General features: G+C 39.6%; 1 protein-coding gene across 3 annotated transcripts in view; it reads left to right on the top strand.

The window, feature by feature from the left end:
• The window catches only part of LOC128697763 (uncharacterized), a 197957-nt gene that overhangs the window by 21811 nt on the left and 151753 nt on the right, over positions 1–24393 (top strand). For all 3 annotated transcript variants that reach the window (XM_053789662.2, XM_053789661.2, XM_070099664.1), the window contains exons 2-6: positions 10539–10577; positions 14763–14929; positions 18476–18561; positions 22776–22917; positions 23311–23474. In XM_053789662.2, coding sequence (XP_053645637.2) covers positions 14798–14929; positions 18476–18561; positions 22776–22917; positions 23311–23474 — 524 coding nt within the window. In that variant the 5' untranslated portion in view covers positions 10539–10577; positions 14763–14797. The remainder of the gene's footprint in view (positions 1–10538; positions 10578–14762; positions 14930–18475; positions 18562–22775; positions 22918–23310; positions 23475–24393) is intronic.

The raw sequence follows: 24393 nt of genomic DNA, 5'->3' as shown, positions 1-24393 counted from the left end.
AATTTGTAGTATACCCTGACACATTTTTAATTTCTTCAAGTTTTCCATATCTGAGTAGTTGAAATTTCTCCTCGTTGAACTTCATGTTGTTTTGAGTGGCCCATTCAAAGATTTGGTTGATATCCGCTTGGAGTCTCGCGGTGTCTTCCATGGAGGTTACTGCCATGGTGATCCGGGTGTCATCCGCAAAGGAAGACATGGAGCTATGGCTTACATCTCTGTCTATGTCAGAAATGAGGATGAGGAATAGAATGGGAGCGAGTACTGTGCCTTGTGGAACAGAGCTTTTTACCGTGGATGCCTGGGACTTTACTCTATTTACTATTACTCTGTGTTCTGTTTGTCAGGAAGTTGTAGATCCATCTACCAACTTTTCCCGTTATTCCTTTATCCTGCATTTCGTGTGCTATTACACCATGGTCACACTTGTCGAAAGCTTTTACAAAGTCTGTGTATACTACATCTTTATTTTGTTTATCCTCTACTGCATCCAGGACTTTGTTATAGTGGCCCAGTAGCTGGGACAGGCAGGAGCCACCTGCTCTAAACCCGTGTTGCCTTGGGTTGTGTAATTGATGGGTATCTAGGTGGTTGGCGATCTTGCTTCTTAGAACCCTCTCAAAGATTTTTATGATATAGGATGTTAGTGATATCGGTCTGTAGTTCTTTGCAATTGCTTTACTGCCACCTCTGTGGAGTGGGGCTATGTCTGTTGTTTTTAGTGTGTGGGATGACCCCTGTGTCCATGCTCCCTCTCCATAAAATGCTGAAGGCACACCATAGGGACTTCTTGCAATTCTTGATGAACAGGGAGTTCCTCGAGTCTGGGCCTGGGGCAGAGTGCATGGGCATGTCATTAATTGCCTCTTCAAAGTCTTGTGGAGTTAGAATAATATCCGAGATTTTTGGGATGACCAAATTTTGGGCTTCGTTCATAAACCATTCATTTAGATTGTCGACCCTTAGAGTGGGCAGTGGCTCGTTAAACACTGATTCATATTGGGACTTTAGTATCTTACTCATTTCTTGGTTATCATCTGTGTATGCCCCATCCCGCCTAAGCAGGGGCCCAATACTGGATGTTGTTTTTCCCTTAGATTTGGCATAAGAGAAGAAGTATTTTGGTTTTTTTCAATTTCCTTTATGGCTTTTAGTTCTGTGATTTTTGTCTCCTGTAAGATTCCTTCAGCTTAAGTTCGATATTTGCAATATCATTGACTAGTGCCTCCCTTCGTATTTCAGATATATTGACCCAACTCAGCAGCTCTGTGACTCTTCGCCTTCGTCTGTATAGGGAACATCTCTCTCTTTCTAGTTTACATCTTCTCTTTCTTTTTCTGAATGGAATGTGTCTTGAGCAGATCTCAAGGACCACAGAATTCATTTTTTCAAGGCAAAATCTAAAGTATTGTTTATGTAATTTTTTGTGACTAAATTCATGTCTGCATAAGTAATTTATTACGATTTTAACCATATATAAGCATGTAAATAGTTCATTACCTTTGTAATTTGTTTAGCCATCAAAACTCTGGGGACTAGTCCCTGGACACATTATGTGACGAATCTTTCGACTGCCACACAGGGGTGGAGAATAAAGATATTTAACTAGCTAAAACCTCTGCACCTGCCTTGTAAGGAGGTGGGTGTGGGATACTCATTCTCCTGCACCTGCCTTGTCAAGACGTAGGTGTGGGATACTAATGCTTCCTGCGCGTCTTGTCAGGAAGTAGTTAGTTTTTAGTTTAATGTCTTTATTATGCCCCCCCCCCCACACCCATCCTGTGGGCAGTAGTCAAAAGATTACAGAGGTACATACTGGGTCCAGGGTGTGGGACACTCATGCTCACCTGCTTTCTCAGGCGGTGAGTGTGGGGGATTCGGCTCCCTGCGCCAGCCTTGTCAGAAGGCAAGTCCAAATCCTTAGACGAAAAATCCCTTTGCTGCTATCGAAGCACCTCCTTGAAGTGAATGCTTATGTAGGCTCCTGATCTTTCCACCTCTCGGCAGAAATCCTTTGTTACCGCCTTTCAAAATCTTCGTGGAACCTGTTCGATGTTAGATTTGACTTAGCATCTTGCTGAATAATATTGCACAAGAAATAATCATTGCAGATTGAGGAAGATAGGCGAAATCTCAAGCATGTACGTGTGGTGTGTGTTCATGGTTGTCAGTACAGCTTAGCATTAATATATGCTTGACGAGTAACCCGTAACGTCACATACAAAACCTCAATACATGTCGTCCTGCCTAAGAATCAAACTGAGCCTCCTTTGGTTGCGAATCCAGCTTTCCACCATTTGATTTCGAGTTTTACAGAGTAGCGAAATAACACTATTTCAGATGTTTTAAATTATGGTGCATCGTCCTTGAAAAAACTAAGGGACTGGTATGGTCTATTTAAGTTCAACCATTAAGATTCCTGGTATCAGACTGCTATCGTACACTGAACTTGGGCAGATCAGCCTTAGTTACACCACCTGAGTAGACGATACCAGATACCACGAGATAATACCTATCGTATACTGACCTCTCGAGACTTGCCCACTTCAAATCCTGGTGTTAACATTATCGCTGCTAGTCCATGTTGATAAGAGAACAGCCTAAGGCACGGTCGTCCTCATACGACCATCACAAGCGTAGTGTTTCCAACAATGGGTATTCCCTGATTCAGTATATATATATATATATATATATATATATATATATATATATATATATATATATATATATATATATATATATATATATATATATATATATATATGTCGTGCCGAATATGTAAAACTGGTCAATTAGCAAGAACTCATTTACAATTAAGTCCTTTCTAAAATTTTCTCTTATACGTTTAAAGATATATTTTTCATTAATGATAATGTAAAAATTTATAATTTTGCATCAAAAGAATCTTAGAAAACTTACCTAACCTTATTATAACAAGAACAATTTATTTTACCCTAACCTAACTAAATATATTTTAGATTTGTTTACAGTATTTTAATACTAAACAAACACAGTGAAATACATTTTTTTCTTTAGGTTCAGAATGATTTTGGCGAAATTATTGCATACACAAATTTTCACTTGTCCTATATGGCAAGATGAGCGTTGCTATTTAAGCCAAGATCGCAAGTTCTGCCTATTCAGCACGACATATATATATATATATATATATATATATATATATATATATATATATATATATATATATATATATATATATATATATATATATATATATATATAGTTATGTAATTTGTGATATTATACTTGTTTATTTGTTGGTTGGTTGGTTTTATATAATAGTCTAGTAACACGTTTCGGCCTTTCCTTCTTTGACCTTTATCAAGTCATAAGCGACTTGATAATAGTCCAAGAAGGAAAGGCCGAAACGTCGCCTAAAGTTTTCTAAGTGAGGCATGTAATTAATAACAGTTAATTATATGTGATTTAGAATAATTTTGGTTAAATTAAATTACCCTAACCTAACCTTAGTGAGCCAGTCGGATGTAGCGTTTTTTTGTGAATATATTTTAATTATTAATTGCGTGATCTCAAGTATCATTAATAATCGAGAGAACTCTGGCCTTCCCTGCTGTGTTAACCTACACCCGTGCAAGAAACACCAACATCAGTGATCATTTGCCTTATCTGTGATACATAGATAACGCAAGTGATCTTTTACCCATCCTAGCTCATCAAAACCTTCCAAGTGTTTCAGGGAGAAGCAGATACACTGGTTGTCATGGTGTTTTGTGTGTGTGTGTGTGTGTGTGTGTTTTTGAATGATGTTCAAGTGGTGAGTCATTAATATTGTTGACGTTTCCCACACTCCCCAGCTGATAACAATATGGGAATGTTATCACAGCCTCAAGTGTCATACTTGTCATCATGCATAACATTATTCATGAGATATTTATCTGGCTATGATTTTCATTTTGGGTATCATAGTCTCTTCACGTGTTAATTATTCATTAGAGATATATTTGATTGAGATTTTCCTCTTTTTATACGAAATTTGTTATATAAATCACTGCTTATTGTTATTCATCATCCCCCCCACCCAAAGAGAAATCTTTGCTGAATATGTAATTCATTTCAATTTGACCGTCTCTTTATATATATATATATATATATATATATATATATATATATATATATATATATATATATATATATATATATAGAGAGAGAGAGAGAGAGAGAGAGAGAGAGAGTTAGTTTAATATGTTTATTATGCACCCCATACCCATCCTGTGGGCGGTAGTCAAAAGATTACAGAGGTACATACTGGGTCCAGGGACTGGGCCTCAAAGTTTTGATGGCTGAGCAAGTTACAGAGGTAATGAATTCACAATTTACAAAGGTAATGAACTCCAGGTAGGTCTAGTCACAATCATGACAAGTTACAAAGGTATTAACAGATTATAGAGGTACACAATGGGTCCAGGGACTGGGCCCCAAAGTTTTGATGGCTGAACTAGGTACAAGGTAATGAACTCACAAGTTACAAAGGTAATGAACTCACAAGTTACAAAGGTAATGAATACTGTAAGAATGGTTACTTGCGTTTATACATGGCTACGATCATGAACAAATTTTAGAGTAATGAGCAATTCACACTTCCACACCCGGTCACAACTGTAGTGAGTTATTGGTGCAAATATTGATTGTTGAGTCACACACACACACACACACACACACGCACAGAAGACCACAGACAGAGTATAGGCTAGGTGGCCAAAGACTGCAAACCTCATTCAAGGAGAAAGATCTTGGGGTGAGTATAACACCGAGCATGTCTCCGGAAGCACACATCAATCAGATAACTGCTGCAGCATATGGGCGCCTGGCAAACTTGAGAACAGCATTCCGACACCTTAGTAAGGAATCATTCAAGACACTGTACACCGTGTATGTCAGGCCCATACTGGAGTATGCAGCACCTGTTTGGAACCCGCACTTGATAAAGCACGTCAAGAAACTAGAGAAAGTACAAAGGTTTGCAACAAGGTTAGTTCCAGAGCTAAGGGGAATGTCCTATGAAGAAAGATTAAGGGAAATCGGCCTGACGACACTGGAGGACAGGAGGGTCAGGGGAGACATGATAACGACATATAAAATACTGCGTGGAATAGACAAGGTGGACAAGGACAGGATGTTCCAGGGAGGGGACACAGAAGTTGAAGACACAAATGAGTCAGAGAGATAGTAGGAAGTATTTCTTCAGTCATAGAGTTGTAAGGCAGTGGAATAGCCTAGAAAATGACGTAGTGGAGGCAGGAACCATACACAGTTTTAAGACGAGGTTTGATAAAGCTCATGGAGCGGGGAGAGAGAGGGCCTAGTAGCAACCGGTGAAGAGGCGGGGCCAGGAGCTAGGACTCGACCCCTGCAACCACAAATAGGTGAGTACAAATATGTGAGTACACACACACACACACACACACACACACACACACACACACACACACACACACACACACACTCATACACATACACACGCACACACAAACACACACGCACACACAAACACGCACACACACACACACAGGAGCTTGGACTCGACCCCTGCAATCTCAATTAGGTGAGTGCACACACACACGTAAAAAAGTCTTCGCGTGCCCTCCTCGTTTGTTATAAACAAAAAATTACCCAATATTAGATAAACAATTATGCTGGTACCGTGATTTATATGAAATTTCAATGATTAAAGCAAGAGCTATGTTTTTATTGACGTTGGTAGAATTACCGACAATATGTTAAGTAAAAAGGACACAAGTGCAACTAATGTGACATTTTATTTTGGCAACGTTTCGCTCTCCGGGAGCTTTGTCAAGCCGTTGACAGAGCTCCTGGAGAGCGAAACGTTGCCACAATAAAATTTCACATTAGTTACACTTGTGTCCTTTTACTTAACAGGGCAATGTTTACCTAAGGCTTCATTACACAGGATGTTGTCTCTACAATAGATAAGTACAGGTCAGCTATAGATTTCATTAAGTCTAAGGGAGGGATCCCAATCATATGTAGCATCTTGCCTAGAAGGGGAGTAGGAAATGAATGGTTGTCTAGGGCAATTGGTGTAAATTGCTGGCTAGACAGATACTGCAAGGAACTTGCAATCCCATTCATTGACAACTGGAACAACTTTTATGGCAAACATGATATGTATGCAAGGGATGGGGTTCATCTCTCTGGGGCAGGGGTGGTAGCACTTGCAGACTCGATTGAGAAGGCCATTGGTGAAATGCCTATGATTTTAAACTGATGGAAGATAGAGGTATGGGTGTGTGTGGGAAACAAGCAGGTTGCAACACTAGGGTTGGAACCAGTAAATGTATAAAAGGCATTCAGCATGAAGTTATAAATAAAGACAATAGAACAGGTCAGAAAACAAAGGGGGACAGCAGAGGGCAGCAAGGGACTAGCTCCCTTAAGGTTTACTATACTAATAGCAGGAGTGTTAGAAATAAGATAGATGAGCTAAGATTAATTGCAAGTGCAGGAAACATAGATATTATTGCTATAACAGAGACCTGGCTCAATTTGAAAGATAGAGAGATGCCCTCTGAATGTCACATACAAGGCTATAAATTATTCCACACTGACAGGGTCAACAGGAAAGGTGGTGGAGTAGCGATGTATGTCAGAGACAATTTAAATTGTTGTGTTAGACAAGATATTAAATTAGAAGCGTCAGCCACTGAATCTGTTTGGTTACAGCTTCTCGAGGGCCGAGAAAAACTAATTTTGGGTGTGATTTACAGGGCCCCAAATCTTGATAGGGAGTGCAGTAAACTTCTATGGGACGAAATTCGTAAGGCATCTACATACGAAAATGTTGTGCTAATGGGAGATTTCAACTATAGACAGATTGACTGGAGCAATTTGACAGGAAATTTAGAGTCGGGTGACTTTCTTGATACGATCCAGGATTGTTTTTTAAAACAGTTTGTGACAGAGCCAACTAGGGGAAATAACCTCCTTGACTTGGTTCTTGCCAGTAGGGAAACACTAATTAATAATCTTGAGGTTAATGATGAGCTTGGGGAGAGTGATCACAAATCACTCAGTTTTAACATATCATGGAATTCCCCTAATAATGGCAATCAAGTCTCCGTCCCTGACTTTCGCTTGGCTGATTTCATAGGACTGAAAAATTACTTAGGTGGGCTGAACTGGAATGACCTGACTAGGGGTCAGGTAGGTGGTGATGGTTGCCGATATGATGCTTTCCAGGGCATAGTTCTAGCTGCTCAGTCAAATTATGTTCCAAATAGGGAAATCAGATCAAACAAAAATGATCCTAAATGGATGAACAATAGATTAAAATATCTGATTGGTCAAAAGAGAGGCATATATAGGCAAATCAAAAGAGGAGAGGGGCAATTAAGAAATCGATATATTCAGTTAAAGAGAGAAATAAAAAAGGGAATTAGAAAAGCAAAAAGAGATTATGAGGTTAAAGTTGCAAGAGAATCGAAGACTAACCCAAAAGGATTCTTTCAGGTATACAGAAGTAAGATCAGGGACAAGATAGGCCCACTCAAAAGTTCCTCGGGTCAGCTCACTGACAGTGATAAGGAAATGTGTAGAATTTTTAACACATACTTCCTCTCAGTTTTTACACAGGAGGATACCAGTGATATTCCAGTAATGATAAATTATGTAGAACAGGACGATAATAAACTGTGCACTATTAGGGTCACAAGTGACATGGTCCTTAGGCAAATAGATAAATTAAAACCTAACAAATCCCCAGGCCCTGATGAACTGTATGCAAGGGTTCTAAAGGAATGTAAAGAGGAGCTTAGCACACCTTTGGCTAATCTTTTCAACATATCACTACAAACTGGCATGGTGCCAGATAAGTGGAAAATGGCAAATGTGATACCTATTTTCAAAACAGGTGACAGGTCCTTAGCTTCGAACTATAGACCAATAAGCCTAACCTCCATAGTGGGAAAATTTATGGAATCAATAATTGCCGAGGCAGTTCGTAGCCACCTTGAAAAGCATAAATTAATCAACGAATCTCAGCATGGTTTTACAAAGGGACGTTCCTGCCTTACGAATTTATTAACTTTTTTCACTAAGGTATTTGAGGAGGTAGATCATGGTAACGAATATGATATTGTGTATATGGACTTCAGTAAGGCTTTTGACAGGGTCCCACATCAGAGACTATTGAGGAAAATTAAAGCACATGGAATAGGAGGAGAAATTTTTTCCTGGATAGAGGCATGGTTGACAAATAGGCAGCAGAGAGTTTGCATAAATGGGGAGAAATCAGAGTGGGGAAGCGTCACGAGCGGTGTTCCACAGGGGTCAGTGTTGGGCCCCCTGCTGTTCACAATCTACATAAACGACATAGATGAGGGCATAAAGAGCGACATCGGCAAGTTTGCCGATGACACCAAAATAGGCCGTCGAATTCATTCTGACGAGGACATTCGAGCACTCCAGGAAGATTTGAATAGACTGATGCAGTGGTCGGAGAAGTGGCAGATGCAGTTTAATATAGACAAATGCAAAGTTCTAAATGTTGGACAGGACAATAACCATGCCACATATAAACTAAATAATGTAGATCTTAATATTACGGATTGCGAAAAAGATTTAGGAGTTCTGGTTAGCAGTAATCTGAAACCAAGACAACAGTGCATAAGTGTTCGCAATAAAGCTAATAGAATCCTTGGCTTCATATCAAGAAGCATAAATAATAGGAGTCCTCAGGTTGTTCTTCAACTCTATACATCCTTGGTTAGGCCTCATTTAGATTATGCTGCACAGTTTTGGTCACCGTATTACAGAATGGATATAAATTCTCTGGAAAATGTACAAAGGAGGATGACAAAGATGATCCCATGTATCAGAAACCTTCCCTATGAGGATAGACTAAGGGCCCTGAAACTGCACTCTCTAGAAAGACGTAGAATTAGGGGGGATATGATTGAGGTTTATAAGTGGAAGACAGGAATAAATAAAGGGGATGTAAATAGTGTGCTGAAAATATCTAGCCTAGACAGGACTCGCAGCAATGGTTTTAAGTTGGAAAAATTCAGATTCAGGAGGGATATAGGAAAGTACTGGTTTGGTAATAGAGTTGTGGATGAGTGGAACAAACTCCCAAGTACCGTTATAGAGGCCAGAACGTTGTGTAGCTTTAAAAATAGGTTGGATAAATACATGAGTAGATGTGGGTGGGTGTGAGTTAGACCTGATAGCTTGTGCTAACAGGTCGGTTGCCGTGTTCCTCCCTTAAGTCAATGTGACCTGACCTGACTAGGTTGGGTGCATTGGCTTAAGCCGGTAGGGACTTGGACCTGCCTCGCATGGGCCAGTAGGCCTTCTGCAGTGTTCCTTCGTTCTTATGTTCTTATGTTCAATAGTTTAGCTGCATTATTTGTGAGTTCCACTTCAGACTTTCCAGTACGTCTGTAGTTTTTTATACACAGGAACCACTAATTACTTAGGATGGTTCATTATTTCATTCATAAAGTGTGACTATAGCATAAGGTTACAGTATATTTAATGGGCCTAACTTAGAGGCGAATATAAAGAGCCAGAGGCCCTAAACAGAACATCATTTAGGGGTTTTAGATAAATGGTCCAGAGAACCGACAAGTTGATAATTTAGACACATGTGCAACATGTGTCTAAATTGGGGACTGATTACCTCAAATTCCTTCTTATCTTCATTCTTTTTTGTAGTGAACTGGTGAAGACACTGTGTGGCGAAACATTTCCATAATAAAGATACCCAAATGTCGCACGTGTCTAAATTATAACATTTAGGGCGCCTCAGGGACTCCCCCTTCCCCCGGCTGTTGGCTATTGCACTAACGGAAATTAGCTTTTAACATTAGAGCCAGATGTGTGATTAATTCAATAACTGCCGCTGATCAGACCGGGTTGTTATATATATTGAGTTTTCAGAAATAAATATTCAACAAAATGAGAAAACAATCTAAAAAATTGCATTTTGATTTCAAAATTTAAATAGTTTGTATACCATGCAAAAATATTTGTGGTGGTGTGACCACAAACCGTCAAATGTTACAGGTAAGGAAGGGCGCGACACACGAAGACTTAAGAAACAAATAGGTAATGATCTGAGAGTCCCTTCAGTGGTTAGCAATGTTAGTAGCCTCTTAGTACTCTGTGGTTAGCACTTAGTGGTCAGCACTTACAGTGCTGACCACTAAGTGGCCACTTAGTGCTCTCAGTGGTCAGCACTGTAAGTGGCCACTTAGTCCTCTCAGTGGTCAGCACTGTAAGTGGCCACTTAGTTCTCTCAGTGGTCAGCACTGTAAGTGGCCACTTAGTGCTCTCAGTGGTCAGCACTGTAAGTGGCCTCTTAGTACTCTCAGTGGTCAACACTGTAAGTGGCCACTTAGTACTCTCAGTGGTCAGCACTGTAAGTGGCCACTTAGTACTCATCGGTAAATCCACCACTGCTCTTAGATATAATCTGATCACTATAAACAAAATAACAATTGAGATTGGAAGTTTATATTATTTTTTTTTACTTCCAGAGGCTGATCCGGTGTGTGCCCTCACCTGTACAACTACAGGTAAGTAAACATATTTTTGCAATCAGATTTGTGTTTTACAAAAAAAAAAAAAACTGTATTTTGCCTTTCAAAATAATGTAACTGCAGTTCAATATTCAAAAGTTAAAAGATGGCCTGTATACATACATGCAATAAAATCCCAGTAAACAGGTGATATTACAACATGAAGAACAACCACTATGAAAAAATAGTGAAATTCCAGGTGCTTTCGTGACTTCTCACATTATCAAGAAACTATAAAGAACATCAACAGAAAAGCATATAAAGGCAAGATACACCTCACAGTCACGTCACAACAACAAGACTATGGCAGAAATCGTACACCAAATCCAGTCATTCCTGGAGTGGAACCACAGTCGATGGCCTCCACTCCAAACCAGCAGATACAGATACTGATGCCGGAAAAAAAATCCCCCTCCAGTACCAACAATACCACCAGTCCGATGACATTCTTCTTTGCAAATATACAGGGTCTAAAGCCAGCAACAAACAACAAAATACCTTTCATCCGTGGACTGCTTGCAGAGGCAAATGCAATGTTCGCAGCTTTCACAGAGACCCACATAAAGGATCACTTGGACAACGAAATATGGATCCCAGGTTACAACCTGTACAGATGTGACAGAGTGAACAGGCAAAAGGAGGGGGGTTGGCCTGTACATCGCAGAGTCACTTGTTTGCACAGAACTGCTTAATGCCTCAAATGATGTAGTGGAAGTTTTAGCAGTAAAGATCGAGAACCAAAACCTAGTCATTGTGGTAGTCTACAAGCGTCCGGATGCAACGTCCCAGCAATTCCAGGAACAGGTGTTAAAAATTGACCACTGTCTGGAAAATCTGCCAGCTCCTGCCCCCAACATCTTGCTCCTGGGGGATTTCAACTTAAGGCACCTAAAATGGAGGAATATAGCAAATAATGTTGTTGCAGTAATAACACCAGGAGGCAGCTCTGACGAGAACTTACACACACACGAGCTTTTAAATCTCTGCACAAAATTCAATTTAAACCAGCAAATAATAGAGCCTTCTAGACTGGAGAATACACTAGACCTCATCTTCACTAACAATGATGATCTGATACGAAATGTCACCATATCAAAAACAATATACTCAAATCACAACATAATTGAGGTTCAGACATGTATGCCCGGAGCCCCAGACCGACATAATGAGATTAGTCACGAGGGAGCATTCACCAAATTCAACTTCAATAACAAAAACATAAAGTGGGACCAAGTAAACCAAGTCCTAACCGATATAAGCTGGGAAGATAGACTAAGCAACAGAGACCCAAACTTATGCCTAGAACAGATTAACTCGGTGGCACTCGATGTATGCACAAGGCTTATTCCTCTAAGAAAAAGGAGGAGTAGATGTAAAACAAAGAGACAGGCGCTCCCTTTACAGGCAACGGAAAAGAATAACAGAGCGGCTAAAAGAGGCCAATATATCTGAAATGCGTAGGGAGTCACTGGTCAGAGAAATAGCAAGCATCGAACTTAAGCTAAAGGAATCTTATAGGAGTCAGAAATCGCGGGAAGAACTAAAAGCCATAAATGAAATCGAAAGAAACCCAAAGTATTTCTTTTCTTATGCCAAATCAAAGTCGAGAACAACATCCAGTATTGAGCCCCTACTTAAACAAGATGGGTCCTACACAGATGACAGCAAAGAAATGAGTGAGCTACTCAAGTCCCAATATGACTCAGTTTTTAGCAAGCCGCTAACCAGACTGAGAGTCGAAGATCAAAATTAATTTTTATGAGAGAGCGACAGAATTTGGTTAACACAAGCCTATCTGATGTTATCCTGACGCCAAATGACTTCGAACAGGCGATAAATGACATGCCCATGCACTCTGCCCCAGGGCCAGACTCATGGAACTCCGTGTTCATCAAGAACTGCAAGAAGCCCCTATCACGAGCTTTTACCATCCTATGGAGAGGGAGCATGGACACGGGGGTCGTCCCACAGTTACTAAAAACAACAGACGTAGCCCCACTCCACAAAGGGGGCAGTAAAGCAATAGCAAAGAACTACAGACGGATAGCACTAACATCCCATATCATAAAAATCTTTGAAAGGGTCCTAAGAAGCAAGATCGCCACACATCTAGAAACCCATCAATTACACAACCCAGGGCAACATGGGTTTAGAACAGGTCGCTCCTGTCTGTCTCAACTATTGGATCACTACGACAAAGTCCTAGATGCACTAGAAGACAAAAAGAATGCAGATGTAATATATACAGACTTTACAAAAGCCTTCGACAAGTCTGACAATGGCGTAATAGCGCACAAAATGCGTGCTAAAGGAATAACAGGAAAAGTTGGTCGATGGATCTATAATTTCCTCACTAACAGAACACGGAGAGTAGTAGTCAACAGAGTAAAGTCCGAGGCAGCTACGGTGAAAAACTGTTCCACAAGGCACAGTACTCGCTCCCATCTTGTTCCTCATCCTCATATCTGACATAGACAAGGATGTCAGCCACAGCACCGTGTCTTCCTTTGCAGATGACACCCGAATCTGCATGACAGTGTCTTCCATTGCAGACACTGCAAGGCTCCAGGTGGACATCATCCAAATCTTTCAGTGGGCTGCAGAAAACAATATGAAGTTCAACGGTGAGAAATTTCAATTACTCAGATATGGTAAACACGAGGAAATTAAATCTTCATCAGAGTACAAAACAAATTCTGACCACAAAATAGAGCGAAACACCAACGTCGAAGACCTGGGAGTGATCATGTCGGAGGATCTCACCTTCAAGGACCATAACATTGTATCAATCGCATCTGCTAGAAAAATGACAGGATGGATAATGAGAACCTTCAAAACTAGGGATGCCAAGCCCATGATGACACTTCAGGTCACTTGTTCTATCTAGGCTGGAATATTGCTGCACACTAACGGCATCTTTCAAGGCAGGTGAAATTGCTGACCTAGAAAATGTACAGAGAACCTTCATGGCGCGCATAACGGAGATAAAACACCTCAATTACTGGGAGCGCTTGAGGTTCCTGAACCTGTATTCCCTGAAACGCAGGCGGGAGAGATACATGATTACATACACCTGAAAAATCCTAGAGGGACTAGTACCGAACTTGCACACGAAAATCACTCACTACGAAAGCAAAAGACTTGGCAGACGATCCAACATCCCCCCAATGAAAAGCAGGGGTGTCACTAGCACGTTAAGAGACCATACAATAAGTGTCAGGGGCCCGAGACTGTTCAACTGCCTCCCAGCATACATAAGGGGGATTACCAATAGACCCCTGGCAATCTTCAAGCTGGCACTGGAAAAGCACCTAAAGTCGGTACCTGACCAGCCGGGCTGTGGCTCGTACGTTGGTTTGCGTGCAGCCAGCAATAACAGCGTGGTTGATCAGGCTCGGATCCACCAGGAGGCCTGGTCACAGACCGGGCCGCGGGAGCGTTGACCCCCGGAACTCTCTCCAGGTAAACTCCAGGTACACCTCACAGTCACGTGATAACACCCGACTCTGTGTAACACAACTGATATTCTACCCAAGCATTAAGATTTTTTTCCTTGTCTAACCTATCATTAAATTCTTCCCAAATTTTATTAATTATAAATGAGTAATTTATATAAACCAAAAGAAATATTCATATTATTATTGTGATGTGACTGTGAGGTGTATCTTGCCCTTATATGCCTTCCTGCTGATGTTTTGCTCTTCATAGTTCCTTGATAATATGAGAAGTCACGAAATCACTTGAAATTTCACTATTTTTTCACAATGGTTGTTCTGCATATATATATATATATATATATATATATATATATATATATATATATATATATATATATATATATATATATATATATATATATATATATATATATAGACTACGAATATTAAAATATCTCTTAGTGTATATTTGCTGCGAGTTTACTTAAATCCCTATTTTAGAGATTAAAGTAGTTATCCCTTGTGGTAATCTACCTGCCTCTGCTTTTTATTAACTATTAAAATTGTTATAATTATAACCTTAGTTTTTAAAGGGGTGGACTGGTAAGCCAGTGGAAGGCCTCGCTCAGATAACTAAAATCTCCACTGGCAGGTCGCCATATGACTAAGATCCGCGTCAAGGAAACACCTGTCCTGTTCCCTGACCAATCTTACCTAACCTAGCTTTTTAATAAATTATGTTCAGATGAGGCCGAAGGTGGAGTGAGGTACGAGGCAGGAATGCAGTACAAATACAAGTATGAAGGACAAGTACTTACTAAGGCACTAGTGACTAGTAGCGAGGAGTCGAGAATGTCTGTCAAAGCTGACGTCATCATTACAGCCAACACACTATGCGACCTCAAAATGCAGGTGAGCTAAATTATTGTAACTATATTTTGTTGCCAATAAAGATTCCCATATGTTGCATAAGTGTCTCTATGATCCCCACTATTTATGCTAAAAGTGATGCTAGATTAGTTAGGATAAATGTGTTCTTCCTGACCATCGGGTCTTTTGCCCCGGCTCCACCTGTGTGGAGAGTGGTGCCCCTTCTAGAAGAAAAGGCACTGCCCCTGAGCTCAAACCACTCAAACGAAACATATCGTTGGTAATTATACCAATAATTTTTTTTTTATCACATTGGCCGATTCCCACCAAGGCAGGGTGGCCCGAAAAAGACAAACTTTCACCATCATTCACTCCATCACTGTCTTGCCAGAAGGGTGCTTTACACTACAATTTTTTAAACTGCAACATTAACACCCCTCCTTCAGAGTGCAGGCACTGTACTTCCCATCTCCAGGACTCAAGTCCGGCCTGCCGGTTTCCCTGAATCCCTTCATAAATGTTACTTTGCTCACACTCCAACAGCACGTCAAGTATTAAAAACCATTTGCCTCCATTCACTCCTATCAAACACGCTCACGCATGCCTGCTGGAAGTCCAAGCCCCTCGCACACAAAACCTCCTTTACCCCCTCCCTCCAACCTTTCCTAGGCCGACCCCTACCCCGCCTTCCTTCCACTACAGACTGATACACTCTTGAAGTCACTCTGTTTCGCTCCATTCTCTCTACATGTCCGAACCACCTCAACAACCCTTCCTCAACCCTCTGGACAACAGTTTTGGTAATCCCGCACCTCCTCCTAACTACCAAACTACGAATTCTCTACATTATATTCACACCACACATTGCCCTCAGACATGACATCTCCACTGCCTCCAGCCTTCTCCTCGCTGCAACATTCATCACCCATGCTTCACACCCATATAAGAGCGTTGGTAAAACTATACTCTCATACATTTCCCTCTTTGCCTCCAAGGACAAAGTTCATTGTCTCCACAGACTCCTAAAGTGCATCACTCACCCTTTTCCCCTCATCAATAATTTTTGTAACACTCAAACCATTCCACCGCGATTAGGTGACCCAGCATTGGGGAGCTTGGTCGTTCGTGAATTCCATTGAGTTGTTTGTGATTCACTAAATGTGTTCTTCCTGACCATCGGGTCTTTTGCCCCGGCTCCCTTCTCTTGCTTACTTATAAGTAGCTAGACTTCGATCTCGAAACATTACTACCCGGAGAGCACTGAATCCAGTGTTAGTAAAGCAGCAGTCGCTGCCTCCCCCAGCCCATCATAGGACTATCCGGGCACTCCTGCCATGGCCCGTCATAGTTATCCGTCACTACTCGTCGGGTCAAGAACTGGACAAGACCCAGACCGGGACAGTACCGGCGAACCTCATCCAATCCTATCGTCGCTACTGCCGTGATCCGATATAGGGTTATCAGTAGTTGCTGCCGTTGCCCACCATAGGTCGCTGCTGTCGGGATCTACACAGGGACGGATCTACTATGAAACTAATTAAGCTAAAGCTTTAGGGCCCCTAATCCCGGAGGGGCCTCAGAAACGACTTTTGTCCACATTGCTTAAAATTTTGGGGGTCTGCTGAATGAGAAGAGTTTTTTTAAAAATATGTAATTCAATGCAAAATAATAGTTAAAATAAAAATTAAAAGGTTATTAAAATATCATTTAGGCTAGCTCTTGTTGGTTGCGAATGGGCCCCCCATAACAGTTCAAGCTTCAGGGTTCCAGAAATGAATGTCCGCCACTGAGTCTATAAAAGGGAAAACGGTCGATGCTGCTGCGGCCCTCCACATGACCAATTGATACCACATCTTCGCACGCCCTTGGATATATATGTTATCGGTTTCAAGGGTGTTTATACCTCCCCGGCCCAGGGTAAGTAAATCTGCTCACACACAATAGAAATACAAACAAATAAAATGAATTCAGAAAATATAAATAAAGACACTCGTGTATCTTTCAATACAATGAACTCGGCATGTCTTTAACGACATAATCTCGGTATCACCATCCAGACATACCAGTGAACAGCTGAATGATTTAAGCAGGCTAATGTGTGCAAAAGAAAGTGTCAGGTAAGGTTCAATAGGAAAAGGTGTAAAGTCGTAAGGCTCGGAAATAAAATTAACCCCAACATTAATAAAATAAATATTACAGAACTTAACCGTACAGAATGTGAAAAGAGCTTAGTAGTCAAGGGAAGCAGAAATCTGAAACCGAGACAACAGTGCCTAGATGTCCGTTAGTAAACTGCATGGATTTATACCAAGAAATGTAAGCAACAGAAGTCCAAAGGTTGTTCTATAACCTTTGGACCAGAACTGCGGCGCAGTTCTGGTCTCCATTCTGCACACTGGATATAAATGCGTTGGAAAACATACAGAGAAGGATAACAAAATTAATTCACTGCATAATAAATCTTATATGAGGGTAGATTAAAAGCCTTGAACCTGCATTTTATTGAATGACACAGAATAAGGGACGATATAATTGAAATATGCTGGGTGGTACGCTTACAGTTCATGTTCAGTTACAATACTCCGGGTAACTTGGCTCGGTGGCCTGGTGGCTAAATCTCTCGCTTCACATCCGGGTTCGATTCCCGGCGGGGTGGAAAAATTTTGACGTGTTTCCGTACGCCTGTTATGTTCATCTAGCAGCAATAGGTACTTGGGTGTTAGTCGACTGGGGGACAAGATTGAGGACCACAATGGAAATAAGACAGACAGAGTCCTCGATGGCGCACTGACTTCCTTTGGTTATCCTAGGTGGCTAACCCTCCGGGGTTAAAAATCCGAAGAAAATCTTTTCACAAAAGAGAGAGAAACATATGACGATGTTTCGGTCCGATTTGAACCATTTACATGTGCTGGTTATTTGTGTATTGTTCCAGTCACGGTATTGTGCCTTGTTGAGTTTTTGTTCCTCATTATTAAAGTATGCGAGTGGAAGACTTGCATAATAATAAGGTATATATAAACAAGGTGCTGAATATATCTAAAAAAATAATAACGAAATAATTGAATAAAATTCAGATTAAGAAAATATATAGGAAAGAACTAGTTTAGAAATAGAATTGTAGGCGAATAAAACTATCTGCTAAGTAATAGGATCGAAGATAGCACCTTGGGCAGCTTCAAAAACAGGTTGCACAAGTACTCGCACATAAATAAGAATGGTTGGGTTTGAGAGGAGTCTGCCTAGTATTTACTTAATAGTAGGCCTACAACAGTGCCCCTCAATTCTTATATACCCGCTGCCACCACTAATTCCCGTGTTTTGCGTTGAAGGTTGCTGGTGTGTAGGCAGTCCACCTTGCCTGTGTTAGCCGTACTCACCTATTTGTGGTTGCAGGGTTGATTCACAGCTCCAGGCCCCGTCTCTTCACTGGTCGCTACTAGATCCACTCTCTCCCTGCTCCATGAGCTTTCTCATACCTCTTCTTAAAGCTGTACTCATCTATTTGTGGTTGCAGGGGACGATTCACAGCTCGTGGGTGAAACAGTGTATTTTAATTAATTTTATTTTATTGTTTTTCTTTATTAGATCGTCAGTTTGGCCGTAGAAGATGTTTCAGATGAAGATTCTAAGTGGTTCAGGGAAGTTATACAGCAGTATGATTTACACTTCAGGTAAGTACTGTAAGATTTATTTACGCCTTAAAAAAGTACTGTACAATTTATTTACACTTCAGGTAAATACTTGTCCATTTTTGGACAAGTAACATTATAGTGTTACTGTTTTTTAGGCCAAATTAGAGCCTTTCAAGTGTACACGAAATAGACTAAGCCTCTAACAGAGTAAGTAAGTAAGTAAGTAAGTAAGTAAATTTATTCAGGTATACACAATACAGTTACATAGAATTATCATACATAGCAGCATATGTGTAGAGAACCTAGGATAACCCAAAAAAGTCAGACAGAGTGACTTATTTCCAGAGGACCTCCTCATCATCTTTAAGTAACCACTCAAAAAGCCGTAGTTTCTTCCCGAGGGAAGTGAGTAGTTGAGATGTGAAGCAGTGTCGTTCTAGACCTAGGAGTGGCACAAAATCCCTCGTTAGTAGCAATAATGACTATAAACTCACATTCAGTCACTCAGAACAAAAGCTTGTGAAAGTTATGAGAAGTCGCACGAGTCGAAAATGTTTAGAATGTGCCAGATTTTATCAGTTAGTTGTTTGAGTTTAATATCTCTATTATGCACCCCATACCAATCCTGTGGGAGGTAGTCAAAGGACTGCAGAGGTACATAATGGGTCCACGGATTAGGCCCCAAAGCCAGACTTTATCATACTAGAAGCATATGGAATTCCCTCCCTTACAAAAGGTTAAACGTTTTGTCTGCACTGCAGGCTTCATCAATCGGCTACAGAAACGAATTGCAATCCTAGATACATTAATCGAAGTGAAAATGTAGTTTGAGGTAATGCATCTCTCAGTTTTGTTAGAAGACAGTAGCCGAAGTGGAGAGCACGGAAGAAAGTCAATCTTTCAGCCTAAAGCAAATTACACGTGCAGGTAGGTTCGCCAGGACGTCTTGGCCCTGGTCTTCATGTGGTGACCCGGCAGTGGTGACCCATGGGAGGTGTATAATCAGGTTTTTATTGAGGCGGCGGGTGGCTGGCGATGATCAACAGCAACAATCTCAGGTTCTTGACTGGAATACACACAAGGTGTGCTGCCCTGTCCTCCCGGGTTTGTCCGACGGTCTGTTACTGGGGCCTCGTGGCAGGACTGTGCAACAGGTTGTGTACAGTGAGAGCTCAACTATCTGCTCACAGTGGACGCACCACTCCTTTCTTCGTTGCTCGACGATATGCGCTGAGGTTATGAACCCAAGACGCAGTTGATGAACGACCATATAATGCTCCCTAATGTCGCTTATGCATGGTAGAGGGGGGAAGAAGCAAATGCACGAAGCCAGTCTTGTGTAGGGGAAAGTGAAGTGCAATAGCTTGGTGACTAGGTCACCAAGCTGCCACACCTCACTTTACAGTATATAAGACTAGCCTCGTGCATTTGCCTTGGATCAAGAGATTAATTATCTTTCAACAAGGCTGAGGGGCTGATTATCTCAGACTACCTCTCCACTTCGTCAACTGGATCCAGGATTTTATACAAAAATATTAATTAAAGACACCTAGTGTGCACTGCCCCGCCCTCTGCAGGAGTGGACCCCCCTCCCCTCAGACGCTGTGTAATCCCCACGGGTTTAGCGCTCCCCCATTATTATAATGGTAAACCAGTGGAAGGCATCAGTCAGATGACCAAAGGATCCAGCTGCAGGCCATCATATGACTAAGACCCACATCAAGAAATGCTTGTCCTGTGTCCTGACAAACCTTACCTAAACTAATCTAATTTTATGCAAACTGTAACCAAACGCCCCTCAAGGAAGATTCATTGACGGTGAGGGGCTCGTGATCTAGGGAATTGGATCTGTGCCCCAGTTCCCTGAATTAAGCCTGAAAACCTTCCACATCTGTCTCTACAGGCGCTGCATAATCCTAATAACCAAACAAGCTGCAAACATACAGTATATACATTGTAATTCCCATGTATTTTAGAGGAGAGTTTATATATATATATATCCCCTCAAGGTAGGTTCCTTGATGTTGGTGAGGGGCTCTTGATTTAGGGAATTGTATCTGTGCTCCAGTTCCCCGAATTAAGCCTGAATGCCTTCCACATCCCCCCCCCAAGTGCTGTATAATCCTCCGGGTTTAGCGCTTCCCCTTTATAATAATAATAATAATAATAATAATATATATATATATATATATATATATATATATATATATATATATATATATATATATATATATATATATTATTATGCAAAACAAACACTGTGAAAGAGTAGTGAAATTCCAAGCGCTTTCGTGACTACTCACGTTGTCAAGGAACTATGAAAGTAATACATCAAAGGAAGGCAATTAAAGGACTTAGACTACACCTCACAGTCAACCCCCACAACAAAGAAACACCTGATGCGCGACAATACCGGACTCATAAGAAAAGAGGAACACTGCAGTAGGTCCCCTGGTCCAACTAGACAGGTCCTCACGACATCCCACTAACAAAATATTCTACCCAAGAAATAAGGGTTATTATTTGTCCAATGTATTATTAAACTAACCATATTTTATTATTTATAAATGAGTCTAATTTATATAAACCTAAGGAAATATTCATATTATTTTCAAAACTGCTTTTTATGAAACAAGATTCAATTATATTTCTGTCAACCATGGACTTGCTTGATACAACTTTCTCAACTTTTTTAAAATCAATTCGATGGTTAAAATCTCTCACATGAATAAATAGAGCATTGGAATCTTGTCCAGTTCTAATGCTATATTTATGTTGTTTTAATCTAAGTTCGAGATTTTTACCAGTTTGACCGTAATAAACTTTATCACAAATTTTACAAGGAATCTTATAGACACATCCGTCAGCATTTTGGGGGGAATTCTTTATCGAAAGTTTTTTTACTGTATCAAGATTTTTAAATACAACTTTAATATTAAAAGTCTTAAGAAGAGAAGGCATATCAACCAAGTTTTCATGGTAAGGGAGAACCAACATATTTTTAGTTGAATAAAGTTGGTTGTCCCTTTTTGGGTTGTAAAAAGTATTTCTAGCAATTTTAATTGATTTATCAATTACATTTCTCGGGAATTTCAGATCAATGGCTATTTCATAAATTTTGGATATTTCTTCATCTTTGAACTCTGGACTACAAATACGCAAAGCTCTCAAAAACATTGATGAGAAAACAGACAGTTCAACTCTATCTTGATGGGAAGAATAATAGTGTACATAGGAACAGTTATTTGTAGGTTTTCTGTAAATTTTAAACTTGAATTCAGAGATCAGTGTTTGTGTATATTTCGCCTGCTCTCGCGAATTCCTTGCATATATATATATACGTATATATATATATATATATATATATATATATATATATATATATATATATATATATATATTCAAACAGCTCCGGGGAGAACCTTGATATATATATATATATATAGAGGTACTATATATATATATATATATAATTTTTTTTTTCAACAAACCAGCCGTATCCCACCAAGGCAGGGTGGCCCAAAAAGAAAAACAAAAGTTTCTCTTTTTAAATTTAGTAATTTATACAGGAGAAGGGGTTACTAGCCTCTTGCTCCTGGCATTTTAGTCGCCTCTTACAACACGCATAGCTTACGGAGGAAGAATTCTGTTCCTCTTCCCCATGGTGAATATATATATATATATATATATATATATATATATATATATATATATATATATATATATATATATATATATATATATATATATATGTATATATACATGTATATATATATATTATTTATTTATTTATTTATCCTTGATTTTCTGTATGGCACAAATTCAACATGTCAGTTTTTTATGCTGATTTTCCCTTGTACCCTATACACATTTTAATTTTATATTTATTTATATATGAAAAATTTTACAAGTCTTTAGAAAAGTTTATTAAAATATTTAGGGTACAATTATGTGGTACCCAAATCTACTTGGCATATTACTAGGTTATGACAAGAATTGAATATGTTCTCTAACATTATTTTAAATAAAACAAACCCTCTTAATAATCTATATCTAATTCTTAAATAGTAGTCTTTAAGCATAATGGTTAGTTTGCCCAAAATGCATTTACAAACTAGTGCCTAACAAAGTTTCATTTCATACAGACCACAGGACCCTTAGATAGCATAAAGAAGAAATAAAAATTTGAACTTGAATGTTCATTTACAAATAAACTAAGTTACCTCTCTTTTCACCCTCACCCTTGGCACTAGTTATCAGGAAGGAAGAGTGGCACACTTATGTCCTCATGATGAGGAAGATGTTATTGCCACAAATTTTAAGCGTGGAGTTCTCTCTGCTCTCCAGACAACAATAACTGATGTTGCAGATATGAAAGAAGTTATTGTAGATGAGGTCAGTGATATACTTTCATAATTTATGATGTTTATGAGAGATGTGAAGAACTATACTATATATATATATTCTTTGCTGTATAGCTCTTGTGGTTTAGCACTTCTTTTTGATCATAATAATAATATATATATATTCTGTGTTCAGTAATAACCCACATGGAGACAGAAACTCAGGAGATTAATTGATCTGTATATTCCAACCCACTTCTGGGTTCCTCTTCAGCAGATGAGAAAGAGGATCCCAGAAGGGGGTCAAAATATACAGATCAATTAATCTCCTGAGTTTCTGTCTCCATGTGGGTTATTATTCTGTATTTAAAGATGCTCAGAAAAGCCAATAGATTTTTGGATTGTGAAATTCTGTATTTCCAACTGTAGGAAATTTTTGTTATAGGGTGATGTGTCTGGGATGTGCAAGACTAGATACACTGTGAAAAACCAGAATGACCTGATTGTTACCAAAACTAAGCACAATTGTCAATCAAATGGCTACCTACCTAACGTCCCCTACTCTCACTACTCTACAGATGACTTCAAGCTTCAACTTCCTTTCTTCAGGTGAGTCCAATTGCTGTATAATGCTTATGTTAATTAGGAAGTTCAGATTGTTTGAAGACCACATGACCTCAACACTCATGAAAGCACTGTTGTGGAAAAAGTAAATTAGGAAGCCTTTTACTTATTTGTGTCTACTTTCTTTACAACATTTTCCTTATGTTACATTGTCCTTCCAAGTAATAACAATATACTATTTTCCTATTTTTGTCTTCCCTTTTTATTTTCTGAATAATACCTATGTTTTTTCTTATGTTATCTTATTTCCCAATTTTCTGCTGATACAGTGGACCCCGGTATTCGATATTAATCCGTTCCTGAGAGCTCATTGAATACTGAAAATATCGAAAAGCGAATCAATTTTCCTCATAAGAAATAATGGAAATCAAATTAATCCATGCAAGACACCCAAAAGTATGAAAAAAGAAAATTTTACTACATGAAATATTAAGTTTAATGCAATAGAATAATTACAATAACAATAAAATAATTGACGCTTACCTTTAATGAAGATCTTGTGATGATTGATGGGATGGGAGGAGGGGAGAGGTGTTATAAGTAAGTTTATTCAGGTATACACAAATACAGTTACATAGAATTATCATACATAGCAGCATATGTGTAGATAACCTATGATAACCCAAAAAAGTCAGACAGAGTGACTTATTTCCATTGGTTAGTGTTTAGAAGGGGAATCCCCTTCCATTAGGACTTGAGGTAGCAAGTCCTTTTCCGGGGTTACTTCCCTTGTTCTTTTAATGCCACTAGGACCAGCTTGAGAGTCACTGGACTTCTGTCGCACAACATAACTGGCAGCCTCACTATGCCTAATCACACTATGTATGCCACTACGATTCTTAAATCTTTCAAACCAACCTTTGCTGGCCTTAAATTCACTCACATCAGCACTAGTTGCAGGCAA

Source organism: Cherax quadricarinatus, chromosome 68 (genome assembly GCF_038502225.1).
Source record: "Cherax quadricarinatus isolate ZL_2023a chromosome 68, ASM3850222v1, whole genome shotgun sequence".
NCBI classification, from domain to species: Eukaryota; Metazoa; Arthropoda; class Malacostraca; order Decapoda; family Parastacidae; genus Cherax; species Cherax quadricarinatus.
The sequence above is the reverse complement of the archived record's forward strand: the minus strand, read 5'-3'. Positions and strand labels throughout refer to the sequence as shown.